Source organism: Gossypium hirsutum, chromosome D13 (assembly GCF_007990345.1).
Source record: "Gossypium hirsutum isolate 1008001.06 chromosome D13, Gossypium_hirsutum_v2.1, whole genome shotgun sequence".
Taxonomy (NCBI): Eukaryota; Viridiplantae; Streptophyta; class Magnoliopsida; order Malvales; family Malvaceae; genus Gossypium; species Gossypium hirsutum.
Window position 1 is genome coordinate 35,356,571 of NC_053449.1, and position 16,176 is coordinate 35,372,746.

At 34.8% G+C, this 16,176-nt stretch overlaps 1 protein-coding gene across 6 annotated transcripts; it reads left to right on the forward strand.

The window, feature by feature from the left end:
• Positions 1–5,242: 5,242 nt before the first annotated feature.
• Positions 5,243–16,068, forward strand: LOC107920132 (plant intracellular Ras-group-related LRR protein 9). 6 transcript variants are annotated; one of them, XR_005922836.1, is made up of 5 exons: positions 5,243–5,415; positions 5,765–5,978; positions 6,054–6,975; positions 8,543–8,660; positions 14,887–15,215. XR_005922836.1 is itself a non-coding variant. In XM_016849666.2 (3 exons), the coding sequence occupies exons 2-3, from the start codon at positions 5,944–5,946 to the stop codon at positions 6,649–6,651; spliced, it is 633 nt and encodes a 210-aa protein (XP_016705155.1). In that variant the 5' UTR covers positions 5,243–5,415; positions 5,765–5,943; the 3' UTR covers positions 6,652–7,114. The 6 variants fall into 6 exon arrangements, 2 of the variants coding, with proteins under 2 accessions (XP_016705155.1, XP_040964799.1); XR_005922837.1 differs by having other exon boundaries at positions 8,543–8,632; XR_001690536.2 differs by having other exon boundaries at positions 8,615–8,660.
• The last annotated feature ends 108 nt before the right edge of the window (positions 16,069–16,176 follow it).

Consider the following 16,176-nt stretch of genomic DNA (forward strand, 5'->3'; position numbering starts at 1 on the left):
TTTCGTTCGAAAATTTCGACGTTTGGGCACTCAATTTAGTCAAAAGGACTAAATTGTAAATAGTGCAAAAGTTGAGTTCTATATGTAGAAGTATCTAATTGATATGAAATTTTAAATTGGAGGTCTTTATGTGGTAATTAGACCATTAGTTAGTTGATGGACAAAAATAGACATAAGAAATGAGAGAAATAGATTTTTTTTAAGTGGGGGCATATTAGTCATTTGGTAATAAAAAAAAATAAAATGGGAAAAAGATGACAAAAATCATCATCTTCCTCATTAGTTGCTGCCGAAATTTGAAGGAAGCCATAGCTAAGGTTTCTTTGCTTTCTCAAGCTCATAGTAAGTGCATCCTAGCCCCGTTTTTAATGTTCTTCGCATTTTTGGAATCCTCGTAACTCGGTTTAGCTTATTCTAGCAATAATTCGTGTTAGGGCTCATATTTGGAAAAATACCCATAGGTGAAAAGTGTTTATTTTGCTGTTTTATGGTGGAATATGAAGCTATAAATTATGTTAAACAACTTTTGCTAAGCGATTTTAAGCGAAAACGGGTAAATAGGCATAATCGGTAAAAATAATTATTGTTCATAAGTGTATGTTAGAGTGAGAATTTGATGTTGCCATAGAAGGGAAAAATGTTCAGCATGTCATAAAACCTAAGAATAAGTGATGAAGTTTAATTTCCGAGCTTGGGGACAAAAGTGTAATTATGCAAAAGTTTGGGGGCAAAATTGTAATTTTTCAAAAAGTTGGGTGGTGGATTATTTTAATGAATGTGAACATTAAATGAGTTAAATTTGCTATTATAGATCAAGAAAGACGTGAAGATTATCTCAAACGAGGAAAAGAAAAGATAGTGGAGTGAAGTGCAATATTACGATATTTTGCACCGAGGTAAGTAAACACGTGACTTGATGTATTATTTTGACATTAATTGATATATGTTGAGATTTATTTGGAATTAAAATAAATGTTTGGCCATATCCTAAAAATGTTGTTAAATCGGGAAAGGTGGTAAAGGGTTGCAATATATGATTTATGGGTTGAACACTCGGAATAAGCCGAAGTATGCTGTACATAAAGGGGTTGCTGTGTGCTGATTCCCCGATTCATTGGTGGTGCTATGTGCGATATCCACCGTATCTTTGAAATGTGAAAGGGGGTTGCTATGTGCTGATTCCCCCGAGGGTTTGCTAAGTGCTGATTCCCCAGTTCATTGGTGGTGCTAAGTGCGATATCCACCGTATCTCTGAAATTAAAAGGGGGTTGCTATGTGCTGATTCCCCCAAGGGGTTGCTAAGTGCTGATTCCCCGATTAAGTGGTGGTGCTAAGTGCGAGATCCACCAATAACGGTTAACATTCCGAGTGCTCAACGAAAAAGTGTGGAAGGTGAATATTGCCATATGGTGGAAATTTTTATGGGGCAAATATTGAGTTGGATACTAAATCGATCCATGTATGAGATGAGAGAAAATATCAAAAACGAAAAAAGGAACGATTTAGTTATAAACTGTGTTGAACAACAGCAGATGGGTAACTTTGAAAAATCACCATAAATGGTGGAAAATGAATGGGAAGCTGAATAATATATGAAATTGAAGCTGAATGTGTCTATTTTCATATGAAATAAATAGAATAAGCAAAAGAGTTGTATTTTTGGAGATATCTGAATTTTACTGAAACAGGGCTGGATTGATTTCGGGATCCCCTGTTCTAACTTTGGAAAATCACCAAAAATTGTACAAAAATAATTATGGTGTGAAATTTATATTCCTGGATTCCTTATTGACTCTATTTTTAATAGAAACAAGCAAAACCATTTTTAAAATTTTGTACAGAGAGTTAAGTGAATTTTTTGAGGAAGGGTCAGAACCGTTGGGCAGTGAAACAGGGGAAGTTTTAATGAATAAACTGTACTAATTGGCTGGGTAAAAAAATTCTGAAATTTTTATGGTGAAATGGTATATGAGTCTAGTTTCAGGGAAAATTTACGAAACTCAATTTGGAGCCCTGTAGCTCCGGATAAAAATAAATTAGCGACTATGACGCAGAAAAACAGTTTGCTGGAAATTGCCTAAACAATGAAGTTATTCATGAATAAGTTTATATTTTGGTGTAGTTATGTGAGTAATTACTTATTTATCATGTGTTTACTTACTAAGCTATATGCTTACTCGATTTTATTTTTCCCTTGATTATAGTGACTTCCGACAACTCGGAAATTTGGAACGAAGTCAGACAATCATCCGCACTATCCTTCACACTTGGGGTATTTTGCTACTATCGTTCCGGAAAATTATGGCATGTATAGACGACCTATGAAATATGGAATCATCATGTAAATATATGTTATGGTTTGATTTAAAATGTGGTGTTCATTAATAGTTAAATTGTGAGTATTATTATAAATGAGTTTGGTTGATATATATATATATTGGATTGTGATTTAAATTTGCAGGAGGTTTAAGCAAAATTAAGCAGAAATGCTGTCGAAATTTTTTTAAAAAACTTAGTAATACCTCATACTCTGTTCCGAGCCGGAATACGAGTAAGGGGTGTTACAGAAAAAGCATACCTCTGCTCTTGAGAAAGGCATGATCGAATTGTGCCACATGCCAACCGATTGATCGCCTTCCAATCTTTCTCCTGTACATCATCTGGTTTCTCTTCATCAATGGCAATGTCTAGACCCTGCTGAAAAAGGGCATCTAGAACCTCACTTTGCCACATACCAAAATGGCCCGTGCCATCAAAGATCTCCACGGCCAATCTTGCATTTGCAATTGTCGGTCTTGTCCACATGGACGATGTTGAAGCTCCTACACCGACCGTTTTCTCCATAATCTTTCAATATACCTAAGGAAATCTTTTCTGATGTGGAAGATCAGTTTAAACTGCAACCACAGAGCATACTACGATTAACCTACGGCTCTGATACCACTTGTTGTTCCAATAGGGTCGGAAGCGTGTAAATTATTGTACTAAAAAATCACACAAAGTTCAATTCCCAGGAAAGAGAGGTGGATCACATGGATCTCTTAAATACCAAGTCTTTCCTTAGACAGAATATTCCTTCTATAGTAATTTAATAGCACAATTAAATACTACTATTATACCCTCAAATATTGAAAGAAAAATAGGACAAGAAAGAACACAAGAGTTTTAACGAGGTTCGGTAAATTATACCTACGTCCTCGGGCACTAACACCAGATGATAACTTTACTATCTTCAAAATATTACAAACAAATAGAATTCCTTGAGAATTCTCAAATGGGAGAAGAGAGAAAACTAAGAGAGAAAGATTGGTTGGGATGAATTGAAATGAGAAATGAGAAGGCCTATTTATAGTTGAGGTTCAAGGACCAAACAATAAATAGCCCATTATCTCAAGGACCAAAAAAAAATTATCCCATGCCACTTTTTCAAAGTCAACTTTAGGGTGCTAAACTTGCACCACTTTGTATTGTTTGCCATTAATGTTGTCTCCCATTAATGTTAACAACAGGTTATTCCAGAGTGGATCGCTGGATTTGGAAAACTCGAGCAGCTTAATCTAGCTTCGAATCTTCTGGAAATCACTGCCAATCTCGATTGGGTTGCTCCAGAACTTGAAAGACTTGAACGTCTCTGGAAAAAAAACTGACTGCCTTACCTGACACCATTTGCCATTGCTCGAAACCATTTTTTTTTGAAAACAATAAAAAAATTAGAGTCGCTACCAATCCTTATTGAGGTGTGATCGGCTCACTTTAAAAACGATTTTGGTCTGCAGGTTCGGGAGTCAGTTACGCACGAGAAAGGGTTAGCACCTCATAACGCCCAAAATCGGTACCGAATTAATTGTTTAACGTCTTGGTGTCGAAAATTTGAAAAGATTTTAAAAGAAAACTTTTTAACTCGAATGAATTAAAAAAATAAAATATTCTTATTTTAAAGAAATAAAACATCACCCAGTGAGTTAGGGCGCAACATTTTTAATCTTCAAAATTAAGTTTGTCTTTTGATTTTTAAAACTCATGCATTCAAATTTCAAAGGATATTCGTTTATTTGGGTTAAAAGAGAAAAATCGAAACCCAGTAAGTTAGGGCACGATCACTCGAATTTCTCAAATACTGAATATTGCCTTTATTATTTTTAGAAAAATCCTCATCTCGAGAAAACAATGCGTCATATCCAATGCGTTAGGACAGAATGTATTGAATTCCCGATAATGAGCTTTTTATGTTTTTTTGATTAAAGAGCATTCCCGATTATTTAGATTCAACGAAGAAAATTGGAACCCAATACGTTAGGGCTCAATCCTCTCGAAGATCCCAAATATCGAATATTGCCTTATTTTGAAAGCCTTTGAACAAAAATAGTTTTAATGCTTTGATGAAACCAAATATATATATTTTTTAAAAATGATAAAATGTTAATATACAACATAAAACAAATACTTTAATATCAATTATATATGTATATGTATTTACAAACTATGTATATATATATAAGTATGATATATAAATAAATTTTGAAAATATGTATATGCATATATTTAAATACGTATATATAAGCATACATATATATAAAAAAATGAATGAAATATATAAAAAAATAACTTATAATAATTTCTAAAAAAAGTACACATATATATTATAGAAAATGCATGTATATGCATGGATTATAAAATATGGAATATATATATGTATTATAAAATGTAAATGTATATATGTATACATGTATATAAAAGTTATGAAAATAAAATAATAAAAAATATATAAAATATGTACATGTATTTACAAAAGTTTAAAATATACATATATATTATAAAGAAAATATGCATATATATATATATTAAAAACTATGCGTGTGTATATGTATAGGAATTGGAATAAAAACGTAACAATAACAATAACAATAACAATAACAATAACAATAATAATAATAATGCAATATAAAGGTATTAATAATATTAAAATAAAAAAACCTAAAATGACAGATTAATGATTAAAATGAAAATAAACGGAATTTAAAGGCTAAATTCAAAAATAGAAAACGCGAAAAGGGACCAAATCAAAACGCGCGCAACAGGAGGAGGACCCAAAGAGAAATTTACCCAAACCACCCAAAACGCTGCACAACATTGGACTAAAATAAAACAGATTCGATATTTCATGGAAAAATTTGAAAATAAAAAAATGGTTTTGAAATGATGGGATAAAATGGAAAGGATTAAAAACAAAAATAACCCATCAATGCTTAAAAGTTAAAACCCATTTCAAACTCTAATTAAAACCCTATTCCATTTGCGGTAACAGCAGCCTCAAGAACTGCTCCATCCTCTTCTCTGTTATTCAAGCCGAACTCCCCCTTTTCAACTTCGATTTAGGCGAAGAGAAGCAAAGATGTCGACGACGCACCGCTTTTGGTAAGGATTTCTCCTCTTTCTTTTATTTTTGTTTGGTGCACAAAGAAAAAAACAAGCAAAGAAATCAATGAGCAAGAAGAAAATAGACCCAGAAAATCACCTTCAATCCCACTGCTATTTTTATTTTCTCCCTTTGTATTTCGTTTACACTAATTTCTCTCTTTTTTTTTGATTCAATATGCATAACCCCTCCTCTCAATTTCTTGTTTTCTCTTCATCCCCTTTACAAATGCCTTTATCGGTCTTTATAATCGAATCTTAGAGAAGAATAAAAAATAAATAAAAAAATAAAATCTATTTAATTTTTACTATATTTTCTACTATCTCTACTATTCGTGGTCTGTTGCAGAACGTGGAAGACGTGCGCAGAGTGTACGACATTGACGGAGCCGTGCGAGGAAAGAAAAACGTGCAGAGTGCTGCGACGTTGGGGTGAGGTTGCTGCAGCACTAGGTTTGCTGCTAGGGTTTATACGTCTTGGGCTAATTGGGTTTTGGCTTTACATTTTATTTCATATTATTATTATTTATGCGGGCCCGGGCAAAAATTGGGCCTTACAGCAGGTATGTTACAAAATCATACATTATTCTTGTTCTTGGTCATTATCCTTGTCTGAAATTTGGTTACCATTGATTTAGGTCTTTGGTAGGGTTGGATGTGAGCTTCAAATCCTTGTCATACTTGCCAACGCATCTGGCCAGATACTTAGGCAATCTGCAAAGGCTACGAATTCAGTTGAACAAGACTCGCTCCCTGCCCCCTTCTATCGGTGAGATGAGTTCTTTGTGGTATTTGGATGCTCACTTCAACGAACTTGGTGGCCTTCCTGATGAAATTGGGAAATTGAAAAAGCTTCAGTTCCTCGATCTGAGCAACAATTTCACTAAGTTGAGGGAACTTCCTAACACCTTGGGTGAATTGACCGACCTTACAGAACTTTATCTCAATAACAACGAAATTTGTGCACTTCCTGATACATTTGGTCGTCTTGAGAAGCTGATGATACTCAAATTGGAACAAAATCCTCTTGTCGTTCCACCTCCGGACATAGTAAACCAAGGGGTAGAGGCTGTCAAGGCTTTCATGGATATAAGGTTACACGATAAACTTGAGGAGGAAGAAAGAAAGTCGTCGGTAGAAGGAAATGAAGATGTACAAGCTGGGTGGTTGACATGTAGTAGCTCCTGGTTGAAGACTCATGCTTCAGATTACGGGCCCGTTCTTTATCCCGTTTGAGAATCACTTTTTCACCCAAAAGTGCTTTTCTCTTAAAAGCAGCAAAGAACAGCCTCCTTTTTCTCTTAAAATTTCTCCATCAAAAAAGTGCTTCTCTCTAGATGGAGAAGCTAAAAAATTCTCCTTTTCTTCTGCTGTAACTGCTTTTGGATGAAAATTGACCAAATACCCCTGTCTTCTCCCCCAAATGTTTTTCCCCTCTGCTGGTTCCCTAAATGTTCTTTCCCCTCTGCTGGTGAAATTGGAGCTTTATACCCGATTTCTTTTCCCCATTTTCGGCTTTCAAAGCTCTACTTTCTGTTCTTTGTTCCTCTTCCGCAGCAGGTGAGAGTTTCTTTTATATTTCTTCTTCTGTTTTATTAGTTCCTCTTCTGTTTAATATTTTGAAGCTGTTGATTTGTTGTTGATTTGCTGGTATTTCTTGAGACAAATGATTTCAACTGTGGCTTTTTTCTTGTTTCAATCTTCCTTTCTCTCATTGTCTTATTTTGCTCTCCTTCTGTTTGTTGAACTTCCCCAATAATTAATAACCAAAGAGAATGAGAACAACTCGACTTTTAGTTGAATATCTTTATTAAAATTTGTCTAATCTGTTGGTTTTTGAGAGGAAAAAAATGGGATCCGTTTGCCTTTGAAGATTCTTAAACTGTGTTCAAGCATTTGTTGTTGCTTGTCTTGATGTTATTCGAGCTAGAAATCATCAATAGAGGAAAAGCTGGTAAGCATCAAAGCACTTTGTTCACGGTACTAGTGGTTCTAGGACAGATTCCTTCTTTATACTGCTTTTGCTGTTAAGAGATGAAAAAGAATAACTGACTTCTCTTGCTGAACCACACTCTAGCAATATTCAATTGACGTGCATGTTATGGTTTACAATACGAAGATTTTTAGCCTGGTAAACTGGTTGAGGTGTGGGTTTACAAAGGTGGATAACGAGTATGCGGGATCTGGTAAGAGAGTTTACGTAGGAAGAGTGCTGGCTTTGGCTAATATGGGGTTTTGGTGCTTCAATCTGTTTGGGTTCTTGTTGCCTGTTTATCTACCTAAAGCTTTTAAGATGTATTACTCTGAAACTAAGGTCAAAGTAGTAGAGTAGCTGAAATGAAATGTTCTCATTTCATATTTTCCCAGTAAAGTTAAAGTGGTGTGGTTTGGTTTATGTAATATTAATCCTATATAATGTGTCTCTGTAATTTTAATCCTTCTATATAATCTGTAAAACTATAATCAAGACCCTATGTGTTTAGCTGTTTGGACAGAAGTTCGAGTCTAAAAAATATGGATTTAGATAAGATTTTGGGTCGGTTTGAGAATATACTTATTATATTTTATTTAATCGTGTCAATATCTATTTACAAATATTTAATTTTTATATTTAAATATTTAAATATAGTTTATATATTCTAATTAATTTTTACAAATAATTAATATTAATTACTTAGAAATTTTTAAAATTAATATTATATATTAAAATATTAACAATAAGTTATAATAAATTATTTTTTTATATTTTTGTTAAAATATTATAATATTAACTAATTTAAACATTATTTAAATACATATTTGTTACTTTATAATCTCATGTCTAAAATAGACATTTTATTCTTCAAAAGCACTTTTTGACAGCAATGTCAAACACTCAAATTTCTCAAAAGCACTTCTCAAAAGCACTTTTGAAAAGCACTTCTCAAAAGCACTGGCTCTACCTTGCAGTTGCTGTAGGAGCTCCTAAGGACACCTATCTTGAGAGCAACAGTGATTTCATATAATAGTCCACTTTTACTTTTAGTTTTTCTCATTTTCCCTTTAGCTTCTTCGATGCTACCCTTAGGGTTAGTAGTGCAGCTAACAACTTTGATCTTGTTATGATTCTGGAATGCGAGTTTTGCAGGAAAATAATTTGGGAATAACTTTGCTATGTGAATGTATTGTGTAACATCACTCCATCGTATTCAATGTGCAGAATTAAGGTGCAGAACAGGTTCGGTCATCCTCCTCTTCTCTCCATGGTAACCCCATAAATATCCCCTCGTAATATCATCATCCTTTCTTTTCCTTTTCTTGTGATTTTGACTTTGTTTGTTTCCAATTTGGGGATGGTTGTGGGTGTCTGAAGAATCTTAGCACTTTGCTTTCTTTTCTTTTTCCAATAATCCAATATGATCCCATCCTCCGTTGAACATCATGATTGACCTTTGTTCCTTTTCACTCAAAATCAATGATTTCAGAATTGCATTATCGATTAAATCATCGATTTTTAATTTAATCACCCGATCTAATCTATTCACAATTTAATAATCAGGGAAAAAAAACACTTAAAATAAAACTTTAACCAGGCCCAGCTATTGGTAGGCCCTCACTCAAAATAAATAAGTCTAACTAAAAATAAAATAAAATAGGGTAAACTACTAAAATAGTCGTTTTTGTTAGTTTTAGATTATATTTTAGTCACTTATATTTGAAATGTTACATTTTAGTCAATTACGTCATCGTGTTGAATCATTTTGATCACTGAGCTGTTAATTGTCGTTAATAGTGTAACGTTAAGTTGACATGATACATTAAATCATCATTTAAAAATAAAAATTTTAGATTAAATGATACTATTGATCATTATATGTTTTCATTTTGAGCAATTTTTTTTCTTTTATGTTGTTTTAGTTTTTCTTTATTTTCCATTATCTTATGCTTCACCTTCTGTTTTCCTCTCTTAGTTTCTTTTAACGTAATTTTTTTATGTTTTACATTTGTTAAAACTATTTCACAAGGTCGGCTCACTTAAAAAAAATTAAATTATTTTAAAAAATAAAAGTATAGAGATTAGTTTTAACAAATGATAAATATAGAAAAATCATGTTAAAAGAAATGGAGAAAGAAGAAAAATAAAGAGAGAAATAGAAGAGAATAAAAAAATGAAAAAAAGGGAAAGTTAAAAAAACATAAAAGGAAAAAATGAAATTGTTAAAAACGAAAAAAATATGAAGATCGAATGTATACATTGACCTAAATTTTTTGTTTGAAATGATGATTTAACATGCTATGTTAGCTTATCATTATAGTGTTAATGATAATTAATGGCTTAGTGATTAAAATGTTACAACGCAATAATGTAAATGACTAAAACGTAACATTTCAAATATAAGTGGCTAAAATATAACCTTAGATAAAGAGAACTGACTATTTTGGTTTGTTAGTTGGGTATTTGTTGAAACAAGGGCAGCAAGCATAAGCAAAACAAAAACAACAAGCAGAGAAAAAAGAAAAACGTTGACAAGAATTGTAACTAAAGGAATTCAACATTAACCTTGTATTCAAATTGAAATATATTGAAGTTAAAATATTTGCTTGTCAGTTACCTAAACAATTAACTACTCCCACTAATTGACTAGTTTCAAACTTAAGAGATACACAAAAGCAAAGCTGAAAACGTCAACTATTACATCCATCATAATCAAAAGATTTACTAACTTTGATGTCAAGTTACAAACCAACTTGATCAAATTACAAAAAGACTAAAAACAAAAAGAACTAAGTTGCTTCTGGTTCATTCTTGCTGCTGGCAAGCTGTCTGAGCTGCTGGTTGCTTGTTGCATTGCAGGCCAATGCTTAAGGCTTCTTTTGGATTCAAACACAACACAGTGCATTGAAAATTTTTATCTTGATTTTCAATCTCACTGTACCACAGTGAATTGCTTGGCTATTTGAATGTCTTGCTTCCAGCACAATGAGACGTTTTTGCTGCACCGGACAGCGTTATCTCCACTGGTGCTAAAAGCTCCAGTCAGCTCCAGCACGGTGAGACGTTTCAATGCACTGTGTTGTGTTTGAATCCAAAGGAAGTTTAACACTCCTTGGACTGTAGGCAACAAACACCAATTAAATCTCTTAAGATTTCGAGCCTAGTTGTACCAAGAGGCTTTGTCAAAATATCAGCCAATTGATCTTGTGAACTACAATGTATGAGACTAACATCTTTTGACTGCTCAGCCTCTCAAACAAAATGAAACTTGATTTTAAAATGTTTAGTTTTGCCATGAAAGACTGGATTCTTGGCTATGGCAACTGCTGACTGATTGTCCACCATGATTTCAGTAGGTTCAAGTTCTTCATTCAAATCAAATAGCAACTTTCTAAGCCAAATGGCTTGACTGACAGCTGCTGCAGCTGCTATGTATTCTGCTTCAGCTGTTGACTAAGCAACTGTTTGCTGCTTCTTCGAACTCCAACAGAGAACTCCCGAGCCAAATGTGAAGAAATAGCCCGAGGTACTTCTCATGTCATCAACAGACCCAGCCCAGTAACTATTTGAATAACCAATTAGCTTTAGCTCACTTCCTTTCTTGAACATGACCCCAAACTTCAAAGTTACTTTGACATACCTGAGTATCCTCTTAATTGCCTTGGAATGAGATGTGTTGCAACAATGCATGAATCTCGACAACAAACCAACAACATGCATAAGGTCAAGTTTGGTTGCTGTTAAATAAAGCAAACAGCCAACTAAGCTTCTGTATTCTTTCTCATCAACTCTTTCTTGACTTCCAAAACTAGTCAGTTTCTCCCATTGAGCCAGTAGTGTACTCACTTATTTACAATTTTCCATATGAAATTTAGTGAGAATTTTCAAGGAAAAAGCATGCTGACTAATAAAAATGCCTTGATCAGACTGGTTTACTTCCATACCAATGAAGTAAGTCATGATTCCCAAGTCTGTCATGTCAAACATTTCTTGCATTTTTTCTTTGAACTCTTGAATCAAATCGACCCTGCTTCCAGTCACTAACAAATCATCCACATAGATTGAAACAATCAACAAGGTTTCATCTTTAGACTTTTTTTACAAAGAGAGTTGGCTCACTCAAGCTTTTCTCAAAACCGAGCCTAGACAGGTAAGCATCAATCCTGTCATACCAGGCTCAAGGTGCCTATTTCAGGCCATAAAAAGCTTTCTTCAGCCTGTAAACTTTGTCCTCTTCTCCTTGGACTTTAAAACCATCAGGCTGTTCAACATATATCTCTTCTTTAAGAAAACCATTCAAAAAAGCTGACTTAACATTAAGTTGATGAATTCTCTATTGTTTTTGTGCAGCTAAAGCAAATAAAAGCTTAATGCTGTCTAGCCTTGCCACTGGAGCAAATGTTTCCATAAAGTCAATGCAAAACTGCTAGCTATACCCTTTCACCATAAGCCTTGCCTTTTGTTTGTTTAAAGAGCCATCAGCATTGAATTTGGCTCTAAAAACCCATTTGACACCTATGACCTTCTTTTGGTCGGGTCTACCCACCAGATCCCAAGTGTTATTTTTGTTGATTATATCAATTTCAACTTTCATGGCCTTCTTTCAGCACTTATTTTTTTACAGCTTTTTCATAGCTCGAAGGCTCAACTATGGCCACATTGCATCTTTGATAGATGTCAGCAATGGACCTGGTCCCTATTACAGGAGAATCATCCACATTTGAATTGTTGAATTCATTTTCAGTTAATTCTAAACTGCTGTCAATCTGATCTTCTTCAAACTGACCTGTATTTGAACCATCCATGCTCCAAAACTTTTCTTTATTAAATTTGACATCCCTACTCACCAGAATCTGTTTGGTAGAGGGATCAATTATCCTGTAACCCTTCTTGATGCTGCTGTAGCCAACAAACATACCTGAAATTGACCTCTTCTCAAACTTAATCATTCTTTCTGCAGGTACAAGAGCATAACACACACATCCAAATACTTTCAAATGAGAAACAAATGGCTTGAGTCCATGCCATGCTTCAAAAGGAGTTTTATCCTTCACAGCACATGTTGGTAGCCTATTGAGCAGGTACACAGAGGTATTGACACTTTCAGCCCAAAATGTGCTTGAGAGTTTGCTTTGAAACAACAAACACCTAGCCATGTTCACCACTGTTCTGTTCTTTCTTTCACACACTCTATTTTGCTGAGAGTGTACACTATGGTTAACTGATGATGGATCTCAGCCTGCTCACATAGTCTGTCCTCAAGGCTTTAATTTTGTAGCCTGTTTGATTTTCAACTAAAGCCTTGAACTTTTCAAAGACTTCAAACACTTCTGACTTCTGTTTCATGAAATAAACCCAACAAAATCTGGTCAGATCATCAATAAATAGCACAAAGTACTTGCTGCCATTTAGTGAAGGGGTCTTCATTGGTCCATAAGCATCAAAGCGTACCAATTCAAGCTTTTCTCGAGCCTTCCATGCCTGGTTAACTGGAAAAGGCAGCCTAGCCTGCTTACCAAGCTGGCACACTTCACAAACAGCCTCACTTGCCTTGACCTTGGTCATGTCCTCTGCCAAATTCAGCTTGTGCAACAAATCAAGTGACCTGAAATTGACATGGGCTAATCTTTTATGCCATAGGCTGGTATTTTTAGTTAAGCTTGTATAAGCTTTCTTCTCAAGCTTGCTTACATCAAGCATAAATCAATTGTCTGCCACAGGCACTGAGATTATTTTTAGACCATGAAAATCTTCAATAATACAAGAACCATTCTTGAAAACTAGTGAATAACCTTTTTCAACCAACTGGCCTACACTAAGTAGGTTCTGATCTATATCAGGCACATAAAGCACATCTGAAATAACTTTGTTACCTGAGCCAATGTTGATCACCACATCACCTCTGCCTTTGGCTTCAATCAGGTTCCCATTACCTATCCTGACTTTCGAGGTGAAGCTTCTGTCAAGATTTTTGAACAAGCTTTCATCAGCTGCCATGTGATGTGAACAACCACTATCCACAAGCTAATTGTATTTGACTTTACTTGTGGTTGCAAAATATGAGGCAGTAAAGACATGCTTTTCCTGAGCTTGTAGATCCTCAACAGTCTTGGCTTGTATCTTGTGCCTTTTCTTGATTTTTACAAATCTTCTCATGATGCCATACTACTTACAGCTTTTGCTCTGGATATCTGGTCTGTTCCAGCAGCATTTCTCCAAATGATTAGTTTTCTTGCAGTGAATGCATGGTGGGAACCTCCTTCTTAATGTGTCTCTTCTTGATTTCTCCCTTTTGTCAAACCAAGGCTTCTTTGCTTTCTGACTTGAGCTTGAGCCCTCTCTGGCTTTTGCTTAAAAGGCTCATTCAGGATGCTCCTCTTGCCTATTAACCCTCCTTTGCTCAAGTGCATAAAGAAAGTTCACCAACTCAGACAAAGAAATGGTTGTGAGGTCCCTCGAGTCCTCCAATAAGGAGATTTTGGACTCGAACCTCTTAGGGAGAGTGGTGATAACCTTCTCGACGACCCTGCTATCACTGAAGTCTTCTCCTAGGAGCCTAATGTTGTTAACAGTGGCCATGGTCCTATCAGAGTACTGTTTAATAGTCTCTGATTCTTTTATTTTTAAATTCTCAAACTCCCTTCTAAGGTTGATTACTTGTTGCTGTATTGTCTTATTTGATCCCATAAACTCCTCCTTCAGCCTCTCCCATGCTTGCTTAGGTGAATCACAGGCCATAATTCGAGTGAAGATCACAGAAGACACTTCATTCTGCAGGTAAGCCATTACTTTGTGCTTCTTGGCTCGCTCCTCACTGTACTGCCTAATCTGTGCAATGGTTGGATTTACCCTTAATGGAGGTGGTTCAACATCACTTTCAACTACACTTCACAAGTCATGTGCTTGGAGGTAAGTTTTCATTTTAACTACTTAAATGTGGTAGTTCTCTCCAACAAACACTGATGGTGGAGGTGGTGTAAAACTCATGCTACTGAAACAATTTTAACAAAACTCGATTTCTATATTTTCAAGTTTGTTTTAAATAGTAAAAACTCAAACAACAATGAAGGTCCTCAAAGACAAGAGGCTTTGATTACCATTTGTTGAAACAAGGGCAGCAAGCATAAGCAAAACAAAAACAACAAGCAAGAAATAAGAAAAATGTTGACAAGAATTGTAACTGAAGGAATTCAACATTAACCTTGTATTGAAATTGAAATGTATTGAAGTTACAATATTTGCTTGACAGTTTACCTAAACAATTAACTACTCCCACTAATTGCCTAATTTCAAAATTAAGAGATACATAAAAGAAAAGCTGAAAACGTCAGCTATTACATCCATTATAATAAAAAGATTTACTAACTTTGATGTCAAGTTGCAAACCAAATTGATCAAATTACAAAAGGACTAAAAACAAAAAGAACTAAGTTGCTTCTGGTTCAGTCTTACTGCTGGCAAGTTGTCTGAGTTGCTGGTTGCTTGTTGCATTGCAGACCAATGCTTAACAGTATTTAATGCCCTTCCCGAAAGTCCAAGTTGCACCAAACCAGGGAGCTTGGAGCTGGAGGTTTCTTAGTTTCTGTAGTCCAGCCTCTATAGACATAGAGATTGTTGGTTTTGAGGACCTAGGTCCTCGTTGAGGGGGAGCTGCTCATCATTTATGGTGCATATAGAGATGGTTGTGAGACTTGAAAGAGATGGGAAGGAAAGGAGAAAAGGGGAGACAATGGTTACTTATTAAACAGTTTCTTAACGAGTGTTTAAGTGAAGACGATGAATATATTTATTCATTTTCATATTTAACATATTATTATTTTTATCATTAGAGCTTAACAATCACTTTAAAGTTTTACAATTTATAAACAAAAGCTGATGACATGAGAGCTTCATAAACTGTATGTAACTTGGGAAACAATCGTCTTAATCAAATGGAGTAGGTGGGCGCCACAGGCATGAAGGTGGTGGTGACGGTGGCGACGGAAGAGGTCGAGGAGATGGAGGAGGGCTTTTGAAATGAACAAGAGCATTAATCCTGGGTGTTGGTGGAGTTATTCGTCGACTCCTCCTAGACAAAGCTTTCAACTATTTGGAGAAATCATCCAACGGTGGTAGAGGAACAAACTCAGCCTCCTCAACTGCCAGGTTAAGCTGCGCAAATGTAGTGGCGTTTATCAACAACAAAGCAAACAAGAAAAGACTCCACTTCCATTTCGAAGCTCCCTTTTTGTTTAAACTAACAAGGGGGCCTGGTCTTTTACGAAGTCCTGATTGAAGCTTTTAATGATGGAGAAAAGATATTTCATTTTGAAGGGGAAAGGTTTTTTTATTTAAATATAGGTAGAGCTTTTAAAAATATTAATTTTTTAAAGTTAATTGTGTATAAAAATATATAAATAATAATTTTAAAAAAAATCTTATTAATTTTTAATAATAAAATTTAATTCAACTTGGGTCCATTTGTTTTTTTTTTGTTTTTGACCATATTTAATGAAAAGATAGTTTATATTGAGCATTTTACCAAAAAAGCCCTTTTTTAAAAAATTACGGAAATGAGCCCATTATTTAATTATTTACCGGAATGATCCATTTTCGGCAAATCGCGTCTACGTCATCGCGATGTCTGGGGACGCGTCAGGAAATTGCGTCCACGTCAGAGTGAGTTGCCCCCCCAACGGTAAAAAAAAACTATAAATACTCCCCACCCCTTTTTATTTTTTCACAAACTAATCCTCTCTTATATTGCCTCTCAATTTCCTTCCAAAATTCTTTCAAATCCATATTTA

Coding starts and splice junctions, on each gene's coding strand:
- LOC107920132 (XM_016849666.2), top strand. CDS start 5,944: ATGCGGGCCCGGGCAAAAATTGGGCCTTACAGCAG. Junction 5,979..6,053: donor AAAATTGGGCCTTACAGCAG/GTATGTTACAAA, acceptor CCATTGATTTAG/GTCTTTGGTAGGGTTGGATG.